Source organism: Gigantopelta aegis, chromosome 13, assembly GCF_016097555.1.
Source record: "Gigantopelta aegis isolate Gae_Host chromosome 13, Gae_host_genome, whole genome shotgun sequence".
Lineage (NCBI taxonomy): Eukaryota > Metazoa > Mollusca > Gastropoda > Neomphalida > Peltospiridae > Gigantopelta > Gigantopelta aegis.
Window position 1 is genome coordinate 34,306,508 of NC_054711.1, and position 18,285 is coordinate 34,324,792.

An 18,285-nucleotide genomic window follows, 5' to 3' on the forward strand; every position below is an offset into this window, starting at 1 on the left:
TTCGCAGACTCGCAGTACTCAGAATGCTCAACAAGTTAGCTTTGTTTAATGACAACACTAGAGTACATAGATGCATTAACCATCAACTATTGAGTGTCAAACTTTTGACAATTCTGACATAGTTTTAGAAGAAAAAAAACCCCACATTATATATGCACTTTCCCAAAAACAGGACAACATATACCATGACCTTTGATGTACCAATCATGGGACACAGGTTGGGAGTGGTTTATTTAACGATACCTCAGCACATTTTTAATGTCCGGCTATTTGGGGTCTTATAATATCGAATTGTGGACACTTGGTCAGGAGAAAGTTCAGTTTGGTTTTGTTTAACACCACCACTAGAGCACATTGATTTATTAATCATCGGCTATTGGATGTAAAGTATTTTGTAATTTTGATTAACATAGTTTTAGAGAGGAAACCTGCTACATTTTTTCATTATTCATTCATTCATTTTAACTTATTTTCATGCTTATATCCAATTAAGGTTCAAGCACGCTGTCCTGGGAATACACCTATAGTCCTTCTACAAAAAGTGTATTTTGTTAATTCAAATCTAACAGATTGCATAGGCTAGAACCCAAGGCACCAAGGTGAAATAATTTTTGTTTGAAAAACGTGATAGAAAGTAAGTTTAAATACACCACTAGAGCACATTGATTAATTCATCATCAGGTGGCTGTTGGATGCCAGACAACTATACTCCATCCCATCATTCAATAAAAATTATTTCTTGGAAATAATTTCAGTTTGGTATGATGTAAGAAGAAAAGTAAAAGTGTTTTGGAAATAACCAACAAATACTATTTGTTTGTGCAATTTACAAATCAATCGGCTCAGAAATAAATAACTTGTAGTAAATTCCATAGTATCAAAAAAGGCGTTCCCTGTGGGACGGACTATAAGATATCTGGATTGTTTGTCCAGGACAGAGGTTTAGTTGTTAGTGAGAGAGAAGAGGGTGTAGTTTTTGACATACATGTCTTAAGAGTTAAAACCCACTATATTTTCCCAGTAGTAGCAAGGGATCTTTTATATACACAATCCCACACAGGATAGCACATACCACAGTGTTTGATAGACCAGTTGTGGTGCACTGGCTGGAACGAGAAATAGACCAATGGGTCCACTAACGGGGATCGATCCTAGCAGATGTACAGATAACATACAAGATGTATAGAGAAGATGTGATTTAATGTTACAACCTCATACACACCACTCATCTCAGAGCTGACCATTAAACAGAGTACAAAGTTTAAAAATAACAAGGCACAATATATCACTAACAATTGCATAGCTACAAGACGCTAACAAACTATTGGGCCAGCATCAATGTCAACCCTTACTATAATGGTTTTATAGTATGAAACACCATGAAATCACTGGGCCAGCATCAATGTCAACCCTTACTATAATGGTTTTATAGTATGAAACACCATGAAATCACTGGGCCAGCATCAATGTCAACCCTTACTATAATTGTTTTATAGTATGAAACACCATGAAATCACTGGGCCAGCATCAATGTCAACCCTTACTATAATGGTTTTATAGTATGAAACACCATGAAATCACTGGGCCAGCATTAATGTCAACCCCAGCAAAATAGTTTGAATATCTTTAACAAAAACACAAAACTGTATTGCTGCCGTATGCATAATCATCTGACTGGAAATGAATTCTTTTTTAAAGGAATTTTCACTTCGCTAGAATAAAAATACAGACACCCAAGTAAAAGTCTCGTTTTTAAGGGTTATCACTTTTGAGAGGTTCTGTACTGATCAATGTTTAAAACAGGACTGTGAAAAACATTTGGTCTTGAGTAAATTCTGGTTTACCGAGGGTCCAGGTTTGTGGAGTTTCACTGTACATTCAGTTTAAATGCCAGGCATGGTTTTGTGCTTAACCCAATGGTTCATGAACTTCTTTTTTTTATCTCCACTCAAATATGTATTTATTTATTGACTTATTTTTTTTTTTAACCCAGTAAGCCCTCCGTGCTATGATTTCCTCAGACCCTAAGAATTGTATTCCATCCTCTCCACATATTCAAGGACTGGTTTGTAGCATTTAAGAGAAAGCGTTTTGTATGTTTGTTTTAAATACTGTTAAACATTAAAGGGACAGACCCTAGTTGTTAAACACTACAGCATATTTGTCACTATCAGAGCCGTTTATGATCACTGAAATAAAACATCACTTATATTTTATTGTTTAGATTATCCATTTCCGTACAACCGAAGTATTTCTGATCATCCTGGTGTTTGTAGTACCAAAAATAGCATTTTTCATATTTTTAAAAACACCCGTGTGTCTGAGAAGTAGTGGTTTATTGATTTGAGTTCTGGTCTATTTTAAAGGAAATTTCCTGTTTTAACATTACAGACTTTTCTTTCACTCTATTGTAACTTTATCAAAATGAATTACAGGTTTGTAAATTAACTAAACTTAGTGTCCATTTTTTATGGTTAAAACTAGGGTCTGCGCCTTTAAGGGCCAAATTTACAACACATGTCTACATATGTGCAACTACATATTACATTTACAGTGTTTAAACACCTGTTTACATATGTGCAACTACATATTACATTTACAGTGTTTAAACACCTGTCTACATATGTGCAACTACATATTACATTTACAGTGTTTAAACACCTGTCTACATATGTGCAACTACATATTACAGTTACAGTGTTTAAACACCTGTCTACATATGTGCAACTACATATTACAGTTACAGTGTTTAAACACCTGTTTACATATGTGCAACTACATATTACATTTACAGTGTTTAAACACCTGTCTACATATGTGCAACTACATATTACATTTACAGTGTTTAAACACCTGTCTACATATTTACAACTACATATTACATTTACAATGTTTAAACACCTGTCTACATATGTGCAACTACATATTACATTTACAATGTTTAAACACCTGCATTTTAAAAAAACAGGCTTCGTAAATTTGGCCCTATATGTTTTTACTGGTTATTATTTTTCTAATGGTGAATCTGTTGGTACAGTAACTGGTTAATCGGTCGGTAATATGAGCAAATATGGCACATTAATCAAATTTTGGTCAATCAGTTTGTACAGGAAAACAGAACATTGATATTTTGGCCTCAGATCTTTGATCAGTTAACTACTAGTAACTCCAATATAATCAGATCTAGAGTAAACTGACATCTAAAAGGTGAAAAACAACAACAATATACCCCCTCACGCCCCACCTCACCTATTAATAGGTATATTAGAAATACAGGCTGAGAGTTTTTAAAAAAACAATTCATATTTTTTTCACATAGTACACATGTACAAAATGGATCACAGCTATTTCATCATGAAGTGTGGACATCATAAAAAACATATTTCCTTGTAACCTACTCATATCAGTAAATGGGTTTTGAACAATGAGAAGAAAACAAGACTGGATAATAAATTCCAAATACTTAAATATTAAACCATACCAGGTATTGGGGGTTAAATAATCAAGTATGCACTTAGTTTGGCCATTTATAAATAATTAGATCTAGAGAAAGCATTTTATCTTCTCTACAAGTAGCATTTCTTCTTCTCTACTAGTAATCTCTCTCTCTCTCTCTCTCTCTCTCTCTCTCTCTCTCTCTCTCTCTCTCTCTCTCTCTCTCTCTCTCTCTCTCTCTCTCTCTCTCTCTCTCTCTCTCACCTCTATATATATTATGTTATTTGTATGAAAGACAAATGGTGATACGATATTGATAATATACAGCGATAAATAAATAGCACTAGATTACAAACAATAATATACAGCAATTCTCCGAATAATGTCATTTCCTGACCTAAACACAGCATGTGTAACTAATAACATGACACCAAATCCATATTATTACCAGTATATACAAACACACAGTATGATCGACTGTAATGTGACATTCAAACAGTCCTGTATAAACTCGAGGGGCGCCCCCATTTGAAGCCCAAAAACATTTACTTTTTTTTGTTCTACTAAATTATATGAAAACAGGTACTTGATCCATACCCATCCACTGCTTCATAACATCCCATCAAATGCATATTATTACCGGTATACATATATATGCACAATATGAGCATGTGTCATTGATAGTCACATCAAATCCATGTCTGCATACAATGTACAGCACACAACCCAACAAAAAAGTCAACTAGCAACCAATAGTTGGTTTATTAAAGTCTAAAACTCCTTAAATGGTTAAGAAGAGAATTTTCTTTAAGTTTCTATAATGCTTTCCAGATTTCTTCTGGGAGGGCAACTGCCCCCCTTGTCCCCCCCCCCCCCCCCCAATAGTTACAGCCCTGACAATGTCATGTAGTTACTCCACCTACCACACCATTGCAGAAATAACTAATACTTACTGATCAAGCTCTTTTAAAATGTACTTAGTTAACAATACCACTAGAATGCAATAATTTATTAATCCTCGGCTACTGGATGTTAAACAGCCTTTCACATTACCAGTCGTGGGGTAATGGATGGAACAGGAAAAAAAGGAAATAGGAAAGTAGCCTAGCTAGGTCAGAAATATTGCTGGTTTGTCCAACTACTTTTTTTCACACTTTAATCCATCATACTGTGCAAAACAGATGAAAAAACCATCTAGCCAACCACCTATACCTAGTTGACTTTATTGTTGGTTTGAACACTGTAACCAATTCTGTGTGACCACTAACCAATTGTGTGTGGCCACTGTAACTAATACTGTGTGACCACTGGTATTTTCTAGGAGGACCGGATGAGATCAATTCTATTCCGACGTCCAAATGAAACTATACCCAGAAATATTGATTTACATTCCTTTATAAGTTGAATAAAGGAAATGAAACTGTGGTTAAATATGTCTGTTCTTTTATGGAATTAAATTTTTTCACAACATGCCAAGAAGACCATTCTCATGAATATATATATTTTAAACAAGCAGCCTATTTTGGATTTTCTTCAGTAGTCTCTCAGAGTCTTGGTATAATTTCGTTTGGACGTCAGTATATATACAATTTCAACAAGGAGTGATTTCCTTAAAATCTTAAACAGAATCAGATCTGAAACAGACTAGTGTATGTTACCCAAATAATCAACATATTTATGCATACTAAGACATAAATATAGACGAAAAATGAGATGGGGGGGTGGGAGGGAGATGTGGTGATGGTCGAAATGACAGAGGCACCAGATCCCCCTACCCCCTCATGCTGCCGAAAACTAGGAACATTCGGGTAAACATACGTTGTATTACCTATTTTATAATGACCCTCCCCTCTTGTAAAATAGGCATACCTCCTCTTCAAAGATGCCTACAGTACAAAAGGGTGGCCATGTAGGTGCCAGCCCCATTCCCAGCTGCCAAATCACAAACATTCCAGAAAATGGATTAAAGTTATCATCTCACCTCGCCATGTTATAATATTGTTTCTTAAAGCACAATACAAACACAACTATGGTTTTAATAAACTTGACGTGTGTTTTCACCATAAACTAAAACTAATATCTGGCTTGATAAATGATATGACAAATGAGTCTATTACAATGTGGAATTGTGGAAAATGTGCCCAGACTTTTCAGTGTTAAAGCAATTTCACTTTTTCGATTTGTGACTGCATTTAAGGGTATCATGTAATCAAGTGTCACAGGAAGAAAAATTAATGTGCATCACACATTATAAATGGTTAAATACTAATCACACATTATAAATGGTTAAATACTAATCACACATTATAAATGGTTAAATACTAATCACACATTATAAATGGTTAAATACTAATCACACATTATAAATGGTTAAATACTAATCACACATTATAAATGGTTAAATACTAATCACACATTATAAATGGTTAAATACTAATCACACATTATAAATGGTTAAATACTAATCACACATTATAAATGGTTAAATACTAATCACACATTATAAATGGTTAAATACTAATCACACATTATAAATGGTTAAATACTAATCACACATTATAAATGGTTAAATACTAATCACACATTATAAATGGTTAAATACTAATGAGAATTTGGCAAAACTGGGAATGAAGTTTTATTGATCATTGTTATGAACTAACCTCCACATGATTTCTGTATTAGATATGCTTTTGTGAAATATGAAGTCTGAACAAATCACTGGTGTTTTGCATTCTCCATCAAGTGTACAGTTTTTATTTTAACACAGTAACAAACACTCTACATGGATATAATCAATAAATTGAAGACAACATCTTCAAACCCAACATTTGTAAATCAACTGTAGAGAACTACATGAATTCTGAATAAAACATTAATAAGGATTTTAACACATGTCCAGCTATTTATTAATTTAAAATAATGCAATTTTGAACACGTTTCATAAATTTGAACACATCTGCAAGCATGCTGAACATACAGCCTTTTGGTTTTGAGGGGACGTGCGATGATACCCAAGTGCCCATCAATTCAATGAGGAGTGTGTGATATAAGATGCCCCATGGTTGTATAAAACAGAATTTTGCCTCAACACAGTTTACTTTAACGAGTGTGATATTTTCACTCTGTGACACTGAGAAGTACATGTATAATTTTTGTTACTCTCTTTGATTTTTCAAAAACAAATGTAAGAACATATAAATTATCTTTTAAGAGTCTCAACTGATATCTAGACTAAATTTGTCTTAAAAAATCTTAGTTTTTTACTAAAAATAAACCAACAACAAAACCCCAGGGCCATACCTAGATGGGGTGGGGGGTGGGGTGTGTGTTAAGGAGGTTATAACCCCTTCCAAACAAACACCATCAAAATGAACTTTTAATTTAAAAATGCTGTTTGTCTACCTAGAGAAATCCATATTATTACTTCTTGTGGCTATTTTAGGCTATAGTCCTTCCCACCAGGGAATGTCGTGGCTATTTTAGGCTATAGGCCTTCCCACCAGGGAATGTCGTGGCTATTTTAGGCTATAGTCCTTCCCACCAGGGAATGTCATTCTCTTGCTACTGTATTTACTACAAGTTATTTATTTCTGAACCGACTGTTTTCTAAATTATTTCCAAAACACTTTTGCTTTGGGGTTTTTCATCAAATCAAACTGAAATTATTTACAAAAAACAATGACTGTGGAGACTGGGAAGGACTACAGGTACAACCTTGACCCCACAGGTTAAGTATGGGTTTAGAAATAAAACATCAAAGAAATCCTCCTCGCCTGAAAGAAGTCAACATGCCTAACACACTTCCATTATCACTCGGAACTCTGCTCTTCGATTCACCATCAACGGGCGAGTCTAGCTTTTCTATCTGGTCCGTGTCACATATAATTCCCGTTGTACTGACGCCAGCTGAATCAGTCTTATCTGCCGAGCTCTTCCTGCCAATATAACCATACAATGAAAACCCCGTCTTTTTAATCTTCTCCAGAATACCGGCGCCCTCTGTTGGAGTGGACGATGAATTCGGTAAACCACAGACAGACAGGTCTTTGAGTGACTGTGAAACGGAAACTGGGTCGGCTCTCGAGGGCGATGTTGTCGATCTGTGTGACGTTTCGTTGACCGCGGTGTGTAGGTGTGTGGGTATGGACGCGGCGTGACGCAGGCCGGGAGCGAGCGTGGAGCGGGTGAACCCGAGGTCACGTTCGTTGAGAATGGCGGCGAGACCCAGCGACATGCCATATGCTGAGGCGTTACCGCCGGTCAGTGACGTCACGTGGCATCTCGGTGTCGATGTCATCGCCGTTGTGGTAGCTGTTGTCAGTGGTGATGATGTCAGTCCTACGAGACCCACACAACTAAAACAGAACAACAACAAAATAGTTTATTTTTTCCGAGTAATAGGAACTTAAACATAAGAGTCCCAGGGTTCAACCTTAATGACAGCAATTGCTGTAGTTGCGATATGAAAGTTAAAAGTTTATTTTGTTTATGACACCACTAGAGCACATTGATTTATTTATCATCGGCTGTTGGATGTCAAACATTTGTAATTTTGACATATACTCTTAGAGAGGAAACCTGCTACATTTTTCCATTACTAGCAAGCTTTTTTTTTATATGCACCATCCCAGACAGGATAGCACATACCACAGGCTTTTATATATCAGTCATTGTGCACTGGCTAGAACGAGAAATAGCCTAATGGGCACTGACAGGAATCGATCCTAGACGGATCGTGCATTAGGCAAGTGCTTTACTACTGGGCTACGTCCAGCCCCTATGAGCAATAGGAAGGCTTAAAAACACTTTCCCAGGGCTCAAACCTAACAATGGCAATGACAACAATTGTTGTACCCATGATATGAACTGCCATACTTCAGGGGCTTTACATAAGGCCGTTTTTTTTGCTGCTGGATAAAAATTATTGCCATCGGTTGTAGGAATATTTTTGGTTTTTAAATTTGATGAAAAAGTTACCAATTTAAAATTACTGTTGGCAGTCTCAAAATTGCCACAGATGAGCACTTTCCCTACGAAAGAAATTATTTTCAAAATTACCGTAATTCAAGTAACTTTAGTGAAAAAACAACTTTAAGTTAGCATTTCTTGTTTGTAGTGTAATATTTTAAAGTTGCATTTACCTGATGCATTAATACAAATAGACATTTTAGTGTGTCCTCATCCCAACACACTAATATCATTGAAAATTACATAGACACTGATACTGTACGCAAGAAAATGTTTTTAATCCCTACCACTGAAAACAGCAAGTGGTTGGACGTGGGAAGTGGTTGACGGGTTTCTCACCTGGGAAGTGGTTGTTGGGTTTCTCACCTGGGTGGGGAGGACAGTGGGAAGTGGTTGTTGTGTTTCTCACATGGGTGGGGAGGACAGTGGGAAGTGGTTGTTGGGTTTCTCACCTGAGTGGGGAGGACAGTGGGAAGTGGTTGTTGTGTTTCTCACATGGGTGGGGAGGACAGTGGGAAGTGGTTGTCACGTTTCTCGTTTCTCACCTGAGTGGGGAGGACAGTGGGAAGTGGTTGTTGGGTTTCTCACCTGAGTGGGGAGGACAGTGGGAAGTGGTTGTTACTTTTCTCACCTGGGTGGGGAGGACAGTGGGAAGTGGTTGTTGGGTTTCTCACCTGGGTGGGGAGGACAGTGGTTAGTGGTTGTTGGGTTTCTCACCTGGGTGGGGAGGACAGTGGGAAGTGGTTGTTGGGTTTCTCACCTGGGTGGAGGGGACGGTGGGAAGTGGTTGTCACGTTTCTCACCTGGGTGGGGAGGATGGTGGGAAGTGGTTGTCACGTTTCTCAGTTGGGTGGGGAGGGCAGTGGGAAGTGGTTGTCGGGTTTCTCACCTGGGTGGGGAGGACAGTGGGAAGTGGTTGTCACGTTTCTCACCTGGGTGGGGAGGATGGTGGGAAGTGGTTGTCACGTTTCTCAGTTGGGTGGGGAGGGCAGTGGGAAGTGGTTGTCGGGTTTCTCACCTGGGTGGGGAGGACAGTGGGAAGTGGTTGTCACATTTCTCACCTGGGTGGGGAGGACAGTGGGAAGTGGTTGTCGGGTTTTCTACGATCGGCCAAATCTGTGGTTGAAAATGCAGAGAAACCAGAATCTGAGTGTTGGCTTGAAATACTTGGTTCATCTGGAACGGAACACAACTATTTGTTTTAATATGCAGCACATAAAAGCACATTTTAATAATGAAACCAAAGCATATTGTTTGATATTTCACAATACCCCAGCACATTGCTTGATGTTTTGACACCCAGCACATTGTTTGATGTTTAACAATACCCCAGCATACTATTGATATATAACACCCCAGAACATTGTTTGATATTTAACAACACCCTATCACATTGTTTAATGTTTCTTACAAAAGTTAATGTTAATTGACAACCTTCTGTATTTGACCAATCAGTGTGCATCAAACAGAAACGTACCAGAGAGAGAGAGAGAGAGAGAGAGAGAGAGAGAGAGAGAGAGAGAGAGAGAGAGAGAGAGAGAGAGAGAGAGAATAAAATGAAACTATCTCACATCAGATCTACTGATAGAAACGGTGAGACCAAATGGAAGTAAGATCTTGCCCCGTGTTTTTAAGTCGTGATTTTAATAACATCTCACCCACACAAACAGCATGTAACTACAGTCCGGACACTTTGGTAAAGTCTGGAGTCAGGCCCCAAGTTTACAAAACTTTAAATTCAAAACTCAAGGCTTTAACTTTAATAAATTCTTGTCCAAATGTCTAGACTTTAAAAGTTTCATAAGCATATGGACCCCGATTTCAATCGCTGACATTTGACTAATCAGAAAGTAAAAAGAAAAGAAAAGAAAAGATAAGAAAAAAAAGAGAAAAAAAAAGAGACTTGTTAGAAACAAGAACAGAACATGTACCATCTTCTTCGAAGTCACTCAGTCTGTAGACCTCTTCGTCCAGATTGAGTTTGCGCTCCCCCTTGATCTGGACCCCGGGTCGTTCCTCAAAAATACCCTCCAGGTTGGGCGTGGCCAGCTGCTGCCACTGTTTTAATGTCAGAGAACCTGTAACAGAAATCATGTACTTTGTAATTAAAGTTAAAATATGTTTTGTTTTAACGACACCACTAGAGCACATTGATTTACTAATCATTGGCTATTGAAAGGACGGAAGGAAATGTTTGATTTAATGACGCACTCAAGACATTTTATTTACGGTTGTATGGAGTCAGACATATGGTTACGGACCAGACAGATATTGAGAGAGGAAACCCGCTGTCACCACTTCATGAGCTACTCTTTTTCGATTAGCATCAAGGGATCTTTTATATGCACCATCCCACAGACAGGATAACAGATACCACGGCCTTTGAGTTGTGGTGCACTGGCTGGAACGAGAAATAGCCCGATGGGCCCACCCACCGATGAGGATCGATCCCAGACCAACTGCACATCAAGCGAGCGCTTTACAACTGAGCTATGTTCCGCCCACTCGGCTACTGGATGTCAAACAATTAATAATTTTGATATATAGAGAGGAAATCTGCCACTTTTTTAATATGTAGTGAAAGATCTTTTATATGCACCAGCACCCGGACAGGATAGCACATACCTTGGCCTTTGGTATACCAGTCATGCATTGGTTGGAATGAGAAATAGCCCAATGGGCCACAGACAGGGATCAATCCTAAACAGACTGTGCATCAGGTGAGCTATGTCATAGCCCAGTGTTCGAGATTAATTTTTTTAGCCAGTATCCCAGTTGGATACTAACATTTCAAAATCTGGTATCCCACCTGAGAATTTAGTATTATATGGCATCCCGGTGGGATACTGGGTTCTTGAAGTCTGGTATCCAAAATTAAATTCTGGTATCCCCGGGATATCGGGATACCGTTAATCTCGAACACTGTAGCCCGCCTTTTCCCACAGGGTGAAATAATTTTTGTCTCAGAAAAGTTGATTGAAAGTAAATTGCCTTCAATGGGCATACCTACAAGGAACAATCCTACATGTAATGTGTTGTAATTAAAGTGACAAAACCCATTTTTTACATTAGAGGCCTTTTTGATAACTCAAATGAGACATTACCTAGATTTTGTAATTTAGAGTATCCATTTACATACATCTGAAGTGTTTTTGGTAGTGACTTAAGGTGAGTTTCACAACTGGCACCATAAACTTTACAGCCTTTTCACAAAACAACCTTACGTTAGTTGTAAGTGCCCCTTTAATGATTAAAATCTTCTTTACGAAGAAGTGCGAATAAGTTAAATAATAAATTGGTTACCGACTTTTCAGAACATCTTGGATGTATTAATTGGTATCGGACATCCATGAAGTAACTTTGTCAGTTGCTAAGCGATAATTGCTGAATGCCTAAGATATGAGAGTTATCTCCTGTATTTTTGTGTGAAGGTCGTATGGACTAGACTGATTTTCATTGAATGCCGAGTTTTATAAAAGGTATTTGGTATATATTAGATCCATTTTTACACAAAAAGTTAGTATCCTTCTAACCGCCATTTGACATTTACGTTAATGGCTTGCAACTGCCTCGTACCAATTGTTAATTTTCACCAAAGTTTACAACGATAGTAAGCTACGCTGCTTTGTGGAACGGGCTGGCGATTTATTTATTTATTATTTATGGCGATAGTAGTGCTAAGATCGCTTCGTGGAACGGGGCCCAGGTTTCTAGATTTACCAAACTTAGTGTCCATTTGTCCATGTTGAAACTAGGGTCTGTGTGTTAAATATATATATAATTACACTGATGTTGGACCTTTTGTTATTGTCCTAACAGTATTAACATTGCTAATCAATTTTAAAATTCAAAACAACTGTAACTAATTAAAAGTTTGAAAAGAAAATACTCTCAGGTCAAATTCAGTCAACTTTAAGGCAATTAATTTATGAAAAAAAGAGTTGAAATCAGATTTAAAAAGGCCAGAGGAATATTTTGGTGCCAGTGACAAAGATCAGTTTGTTTTTTACAAGTTTTGTTTTCATAACTTCACTGTACTACCTCACTGTACATACCTTCCATTGGTTTTATGATCTGAAGTTTCTCGGGGATGCGGAAGTATGGGTTGCTATGACTACCAGTCATCGAAAGATAGGAGTAACCACTCCCTATGGAATCAGGAGTTTTTGGAGTTAAGTTGGGAGTTCTGGGTGTCGAGTTTGGTGCTGTGCTGTAATATAAAATATTAAAGAGTATTATTTCCTGTAGAATGGAAAGAAAAGTTTGTTTAAAGATACCCTAACATGTTGTAAACGACAGCTGTGTAACATCGGTTTATGGAAAGTAATTGATGAGTCTATCCAGTGACCTACCACTGAGATAGCTAGCCCCCACCCCCAAATCTCTTTCTTTGTCTCTCTTGGGATTAACTTTTACATTTCCCAATGCATGCCAAGTGTTGCCTTTGGTTTAATAACAAGAAACAGGCAAATGAGGCGAGATGGAGGATCATCAAGACATCCAGTGGTTCAAGTGTTTTAATTGGTTACTAAAGGCAGGGATTCTAGATTATGGTAGCCCCACTCCCATGGCTAGTGATATTCAGTGTTGGGCTAGTAAATAATTACTATAACTAGCTTGATGGCTAGTGGAAAAAAACCTTGTCAAATGCTGCATAATTTACATATTTTGCAAATATGAATATCCTGCCCCCTCTTTCCACCCCAATCTAAGGATTTTTAAGCTCAATCTTCCTCTTTAGGTGACATATCTGATTAATACTATTATTAAAATTGTATTTATTTAAAGTAGGGCTAGTGAATTTTTAATAATGGCTAGTACATTTTTAAAATCACCGATCCCATGGCTATTGGATTTTTATGAAATTCTACAAGCCCTGCTAAAGGTCACGGTTAAAAGCTTACGCAAATCGTTTTACCAAACTGTCAATTCAGTTACATTTTGGTTTTACATTTGCTAGTAAGGATATGTATACATTGTAAGATATATGGTGCGAAACCAAATAGTGTAAATCATCAACAACGACCTCAGCAAGTACAGCATTTGCATGGTGCGATGTAACATTAAAACTCACCCTCACCCCCCCGTCCCACCCCCCCCCGCCCCACCCCCCCCCACCCCGCCCCGCCCGCCCCACCCCACCCCACCCCACCCGTCTCTCTCTCTCTCTCTCTCTCTCTCTCTCTCTCTCTCTCTCTCTCTCTCTCTCTCTCTCATATAAGTTGTTTTGTTCAATAAATTTTTTTTAAGAAATAAGGTCAATTACTCAATGACATTTAATCTTTAATCTTTCAAACTCCAATTTTATTGGTAGCAATTTATTTATAACTTACAACTACATAATATTATCATCATAGGCATAACTACTATGTTCTACAATAATTTGGAAACTAATAAAACACAAAGTTTGGCTAGCATGATTATGATGATTATAACTCAGGAATGAAAAACTGCTTCTACCTTAGTGGAAAAAAAAAAAAAAAAAAAAAAAAAAAAAATATATATATATATATTAAAAAAACAGTAGGGGAACCTGTAATATTAAAACATACATTTTGACCACAGACAGCCTAGTAAAGAACGTTCAGGTCTCTTTATCAACACACCAAAACACATTCCATAGTTTGCACATGCATCACACAGTACACGTGCGTGGGGTTTCATTCTCGATTTTGGCAATTTCCAGGAAGGTCCATTAATTACTGCAGAACATTATTTCTGTCAATCTTTTTCATTCTGTTGATAATACAATTGTTATTGTTTTGTTTTTAGTCATTTTTATTGTTTGAATTTGTGATTTATTGATAAAAAAACGTCAACTTTCAAATTTCACTTCTGACCCCAATCGTCCTTCAAGATCTATGGTGGTCATAAAACCTACTGTAATACTGAACTACTGGTTGTAATGTTTGCCCAATTAATTCACTATTATCATATAATCATTCTACACAGCTAATATACCTTACAATTTTGGCAATTGTAAATTCTTATTAAAGTTCCCCTACTTTTTTTAAGAGTACATATATAAAAAATATTTATCAAATAAATTAAAAAAATCAAAACACATATATTATAGTCAGCAAAATATAAACAGAAATTAAATCTTTGTTAGTTTTTTTTCAAATTAAAACAAAATAAAACAAAAGGGTGACAACAAACATTTGGTAATTCTGACAGTCATCAGAGGAAACCCGCTACAATTTTCCATTAGTAGCAAGGGATCTTTTATATGCACTTTCCCGTTCCCACAGACAGGAAAGCACACACCACAGCCTTTAACAGTTGTAGTGCATTGGTTGGAATGAGAAAACCCCCAATCAGTTGAATGGATCCACTGAGGTGATTCGATCATCAGGCGTATACACCTCAGGAAGGAAATGTTTTATTCAACGACGCACTCAACACATTTATTTTCGGTTATATGGCGTCAGACATATGGTTAAGGACCACACAGATATAGAGAGAGGAAACCTGCTGTCACCACTTTATGGGCTACTCTTTTCAATTAGCAGCAAGAGATCTTTTATATGCACCATCCCACAGACAGATTAGTACATACCACAGCCTTTGTTACACCAGTTGTGAAGCATTGGCTGGTACTAGCCCAATGGACCCACCGATGGGAATCAATCCTAGATCGATCACATATCAGGCGAGCGCTGTACCACTGAGCTACATCCCGCCCCACCCCCCCAAGCACCTCAGGTGAGCATTCAACCGACTGAGCTAAATTCTGCCACCCCCCCCCAGTATGAAGAACTATAAACCCTACTCACCCCATATGAAGAGCTACATGTATACCCCCTCCATATGAAGAGCTAAACCCCCCCATATGAAGAGCTATACCCACCCCATATGAAGAGCTATACCCTACCCACCCCATATGAAGAGCTATACCCTACCCACCCCATATGAAGAGCTATACCCTACCCATATGAAGAGCTATACCCCTCCCATATGAAGAGCTATACCCACCCCATATGAAGAGCTATACCCACCCCATATGAAGAGCTATACCCTACCCACCCCATATGAAGAGCTATACCCTACCCACCCCATATGAAGAGCTATACCCCCCCATATGAAGAGATATACCCACCCCATATGAAGAGCTATACCCACCCCATATGAAGAACTATACCAACCCCATATGAAGAGCTATACCCACCCCATATGAAGAGCTATACCCTAACCACCCCATATGAAGAGCTATACCCACCCCATATGAAGAGCTATACCCACCCCATATGAAGAGCTATATCCACCCCATATGAAGTTATACCCACTCCATATGAAGAGCTATACCAACCCCATATGAAGAGCTATACCCACCCCATATGAAGAGCTATACCCACCCCATATGAAGAGCTATATCCACCCCATATGAAGAGTTATACCCACCCCATATGAAGAGCTATAACCCTACCCACCCATACGAAGAGCTATAACCCTACCCACCCCATATGAAGAGCTATAACCCTACCCACCCCATATGAAGAGCTATACCCTACCCATATGAAGAGCTATACCCCTCCCATATGAAGAGCTATACCCACCCCATATGAAGAGCTATACCCACCCCATATGAAGAGCTATACCCTACCCACCCCATATGAAGAGCTATACCCTACCCACCCCATATGAAGAGCTATACCCCCCCATATGAAGAGATATACCCACCCCATATGAAGAGCTATACCCACCCCATATGAAGAACTATACCAACCCCATATGAAGAGCTATACCCACCCCATATGAAGAGCTATACCCTACCCACCCCATATGAAGAGCTATACCCACCCCATATGAAGAGCTATACCCACCCCATATGAAGAGCTATATCCACCCCATATGAAGAGTTATACCCACCCCATATGAAGAGCTATAACCCTACCCACCCATACGAAGAGCTATAACCCTACCCACCCCATATGAAGAGCTATAACCCTACCCACCCCATATGAAGAGCTATACCCTACCCCATATGAAGAGCTATACCCCTCCCATATGAAGAGCTATACCCACCCCATATGAAGAGCTATACCCACCCCATATGAAGAGCTATACCCTACCCACCCCATATGAAGAGCTATACCCTACCCACCCCATATGAAGAGCTATACCCCCCTATATGAAGAGATATACCCACCCCATATGAAGAGCTATACCCACCCCATATGAAGAACTATACCAACCCCATATGAAGAGCTATACCCACCCCATATGAAGAGCTATACCCTAACCACCCCATATGAAGAGCTATACCCACCCCATATGAAGAGCTATACCCACCCCATATGAAGAGCTATACCCACCCCATATGAAGAGCTATATCCACCCCATATGAAGTTATACCCACTCCATATGAAGAGCTATACCCACCCCATATGAAGAGCTATACCCACCCCATATGAAGAGCTATATCCACCCCATATGAAGAGTTATACCCACCCCATATGAAGAGCTATAACCCTACCCACCCATACGAAGAGCTATAACCCTACCCACCCCATATGAAGAGCTATAACCCTACCCACCCCATATGAAGAGCTATACCCACCCCATATGAAGAGCTATAACCCTACCCACCCCATATGAAGAGCTATAACCCTACCCACCCCATATGAAGAGCTATAACCCTACCCACCCCATATGAAGAGCTATAACCCCCCATATGAAGAGCTAAACCCTACCCACCCCATATGAAGAGCTATAACCTCCCATATGAAGAGTTATACCCACCCCATATGAAGAGCTATAACCCTACCCACCCCATAAGAAGAGCTATAACCCCCCATATGAAGAGCTATACCCTACCCACCCCTTATGAAGAGCTATAACCCTACCCACCCCATATGAAGAGCTATAACCCCCCATATGAAGAGCTATAACCCTACCCACCCCATATGAAGAGCTATAACCCCCCATATGAAGAGCTATATCCTACCCACCCCATATGATGAGCTATAACCCCCCATATGAAGAGCTAAACCCACCCCATATGAAGAGCTAAACCCTACCCACCCCATATGAAGAGCTAAACCCTACCCACCCCATATGAAGAGCTATATCCTACCCACCCCATATGAAGAGCTATAACCCCCCATATGAAGAGCTAAACCCTACCCACCCCATATGAAGAGCTATAACCCCCCATATGAAGAGCTAAACCCTACCCACCCCATATGAAGAGCTATAACCCCCCATATAAAGAGCTATTACCCCCATATGAAGAGCTATATCCTACCCACCCCATATGAAGAGCTATAACCCCCATATGAAGAGCTATAACCCCCCCTCATATGAAGAGCTATATCCTACCCACCCCATATGAAGAGCTATACCCACCCCATATGAAGAGCTATATCCTACCCACCCCATATGAAGAGCTATAACCCCCCCATATGAAGAGCTATATCCTACCCACCCCATATGAAGAGCTATATCCTACCCACCCCATATGAAGAGCTATAACCCCCCATATGAAGAGCTATACCCCCCCCATATGAAGAGCTATAACCCCCCATATGAAGAGCTATACCCACCCCATATGAAGAGCTATAACCCCCCCTCATATGAAGAGCTATATCCTACCCACCCCATATGAAGAGCTATACCCACCCCATATGAAGAGCTATATCCTACCCACCCCATATGAAGAGTTATACCCACCCCATATGAAGAGCTATATCCTACCCACCCCATATGAAGAGCTATAACCCCCCCATATGAAGAGCTATATCCTACCCACCCCATATGAAGAGCTATATCCTACCCACCCCATATGAAGAGCTATAACCCCCCATATGAAGAGCTATACCCTACCCACCCCATATGAAGAGCTATAACCCCCCATATGAAGAGCTATAACCCCCCATATGA

The 18,285-nt window shown here is 39.0% G+C and overlaps 1 protein-coding gene across 10 annotated transcripts in view; it reads right to left on the reverse strand.

Annotated features, from left to right (window-relative positions):
* Nucleotides 1–3,611: 3,611 nt before the first annotated feature.
* LOC121387474 (trafficking kinesin-binding protein 1-like) overlaps nt 3,612–18,285 on the reverse strand; it is a 135,668-nt gene continuing 120,994 nt past the window's right edge. For all 10 annotated transcript variants that reach the window (XM_041518601.1, XM_041518602.1, XM_041518598.1 and 7 more), the window contains 4 exons: nt 12,459–12,613; nt 10,335–10,481; nt 9,465–9,579; nt 3,612–7,790 (listed from right to left, as the gene is read on the reverse strand). In XM_041518601.1, the coding sequence (XP_041374535.1) occupies nt 7,190–7,790; nt 9,465–9,579; nt 10,335–10,481; nt 12,459–12,613 (1,018 nt within the window). In that variant the 3' untranslated portion in view covers nt 3,612–7,189. The remainder of the gene's footprint in view (nt 7,791–9,464; nt 9,580–10,334; nt 10,482–12,458; nt 12,614–18,285) is intronic.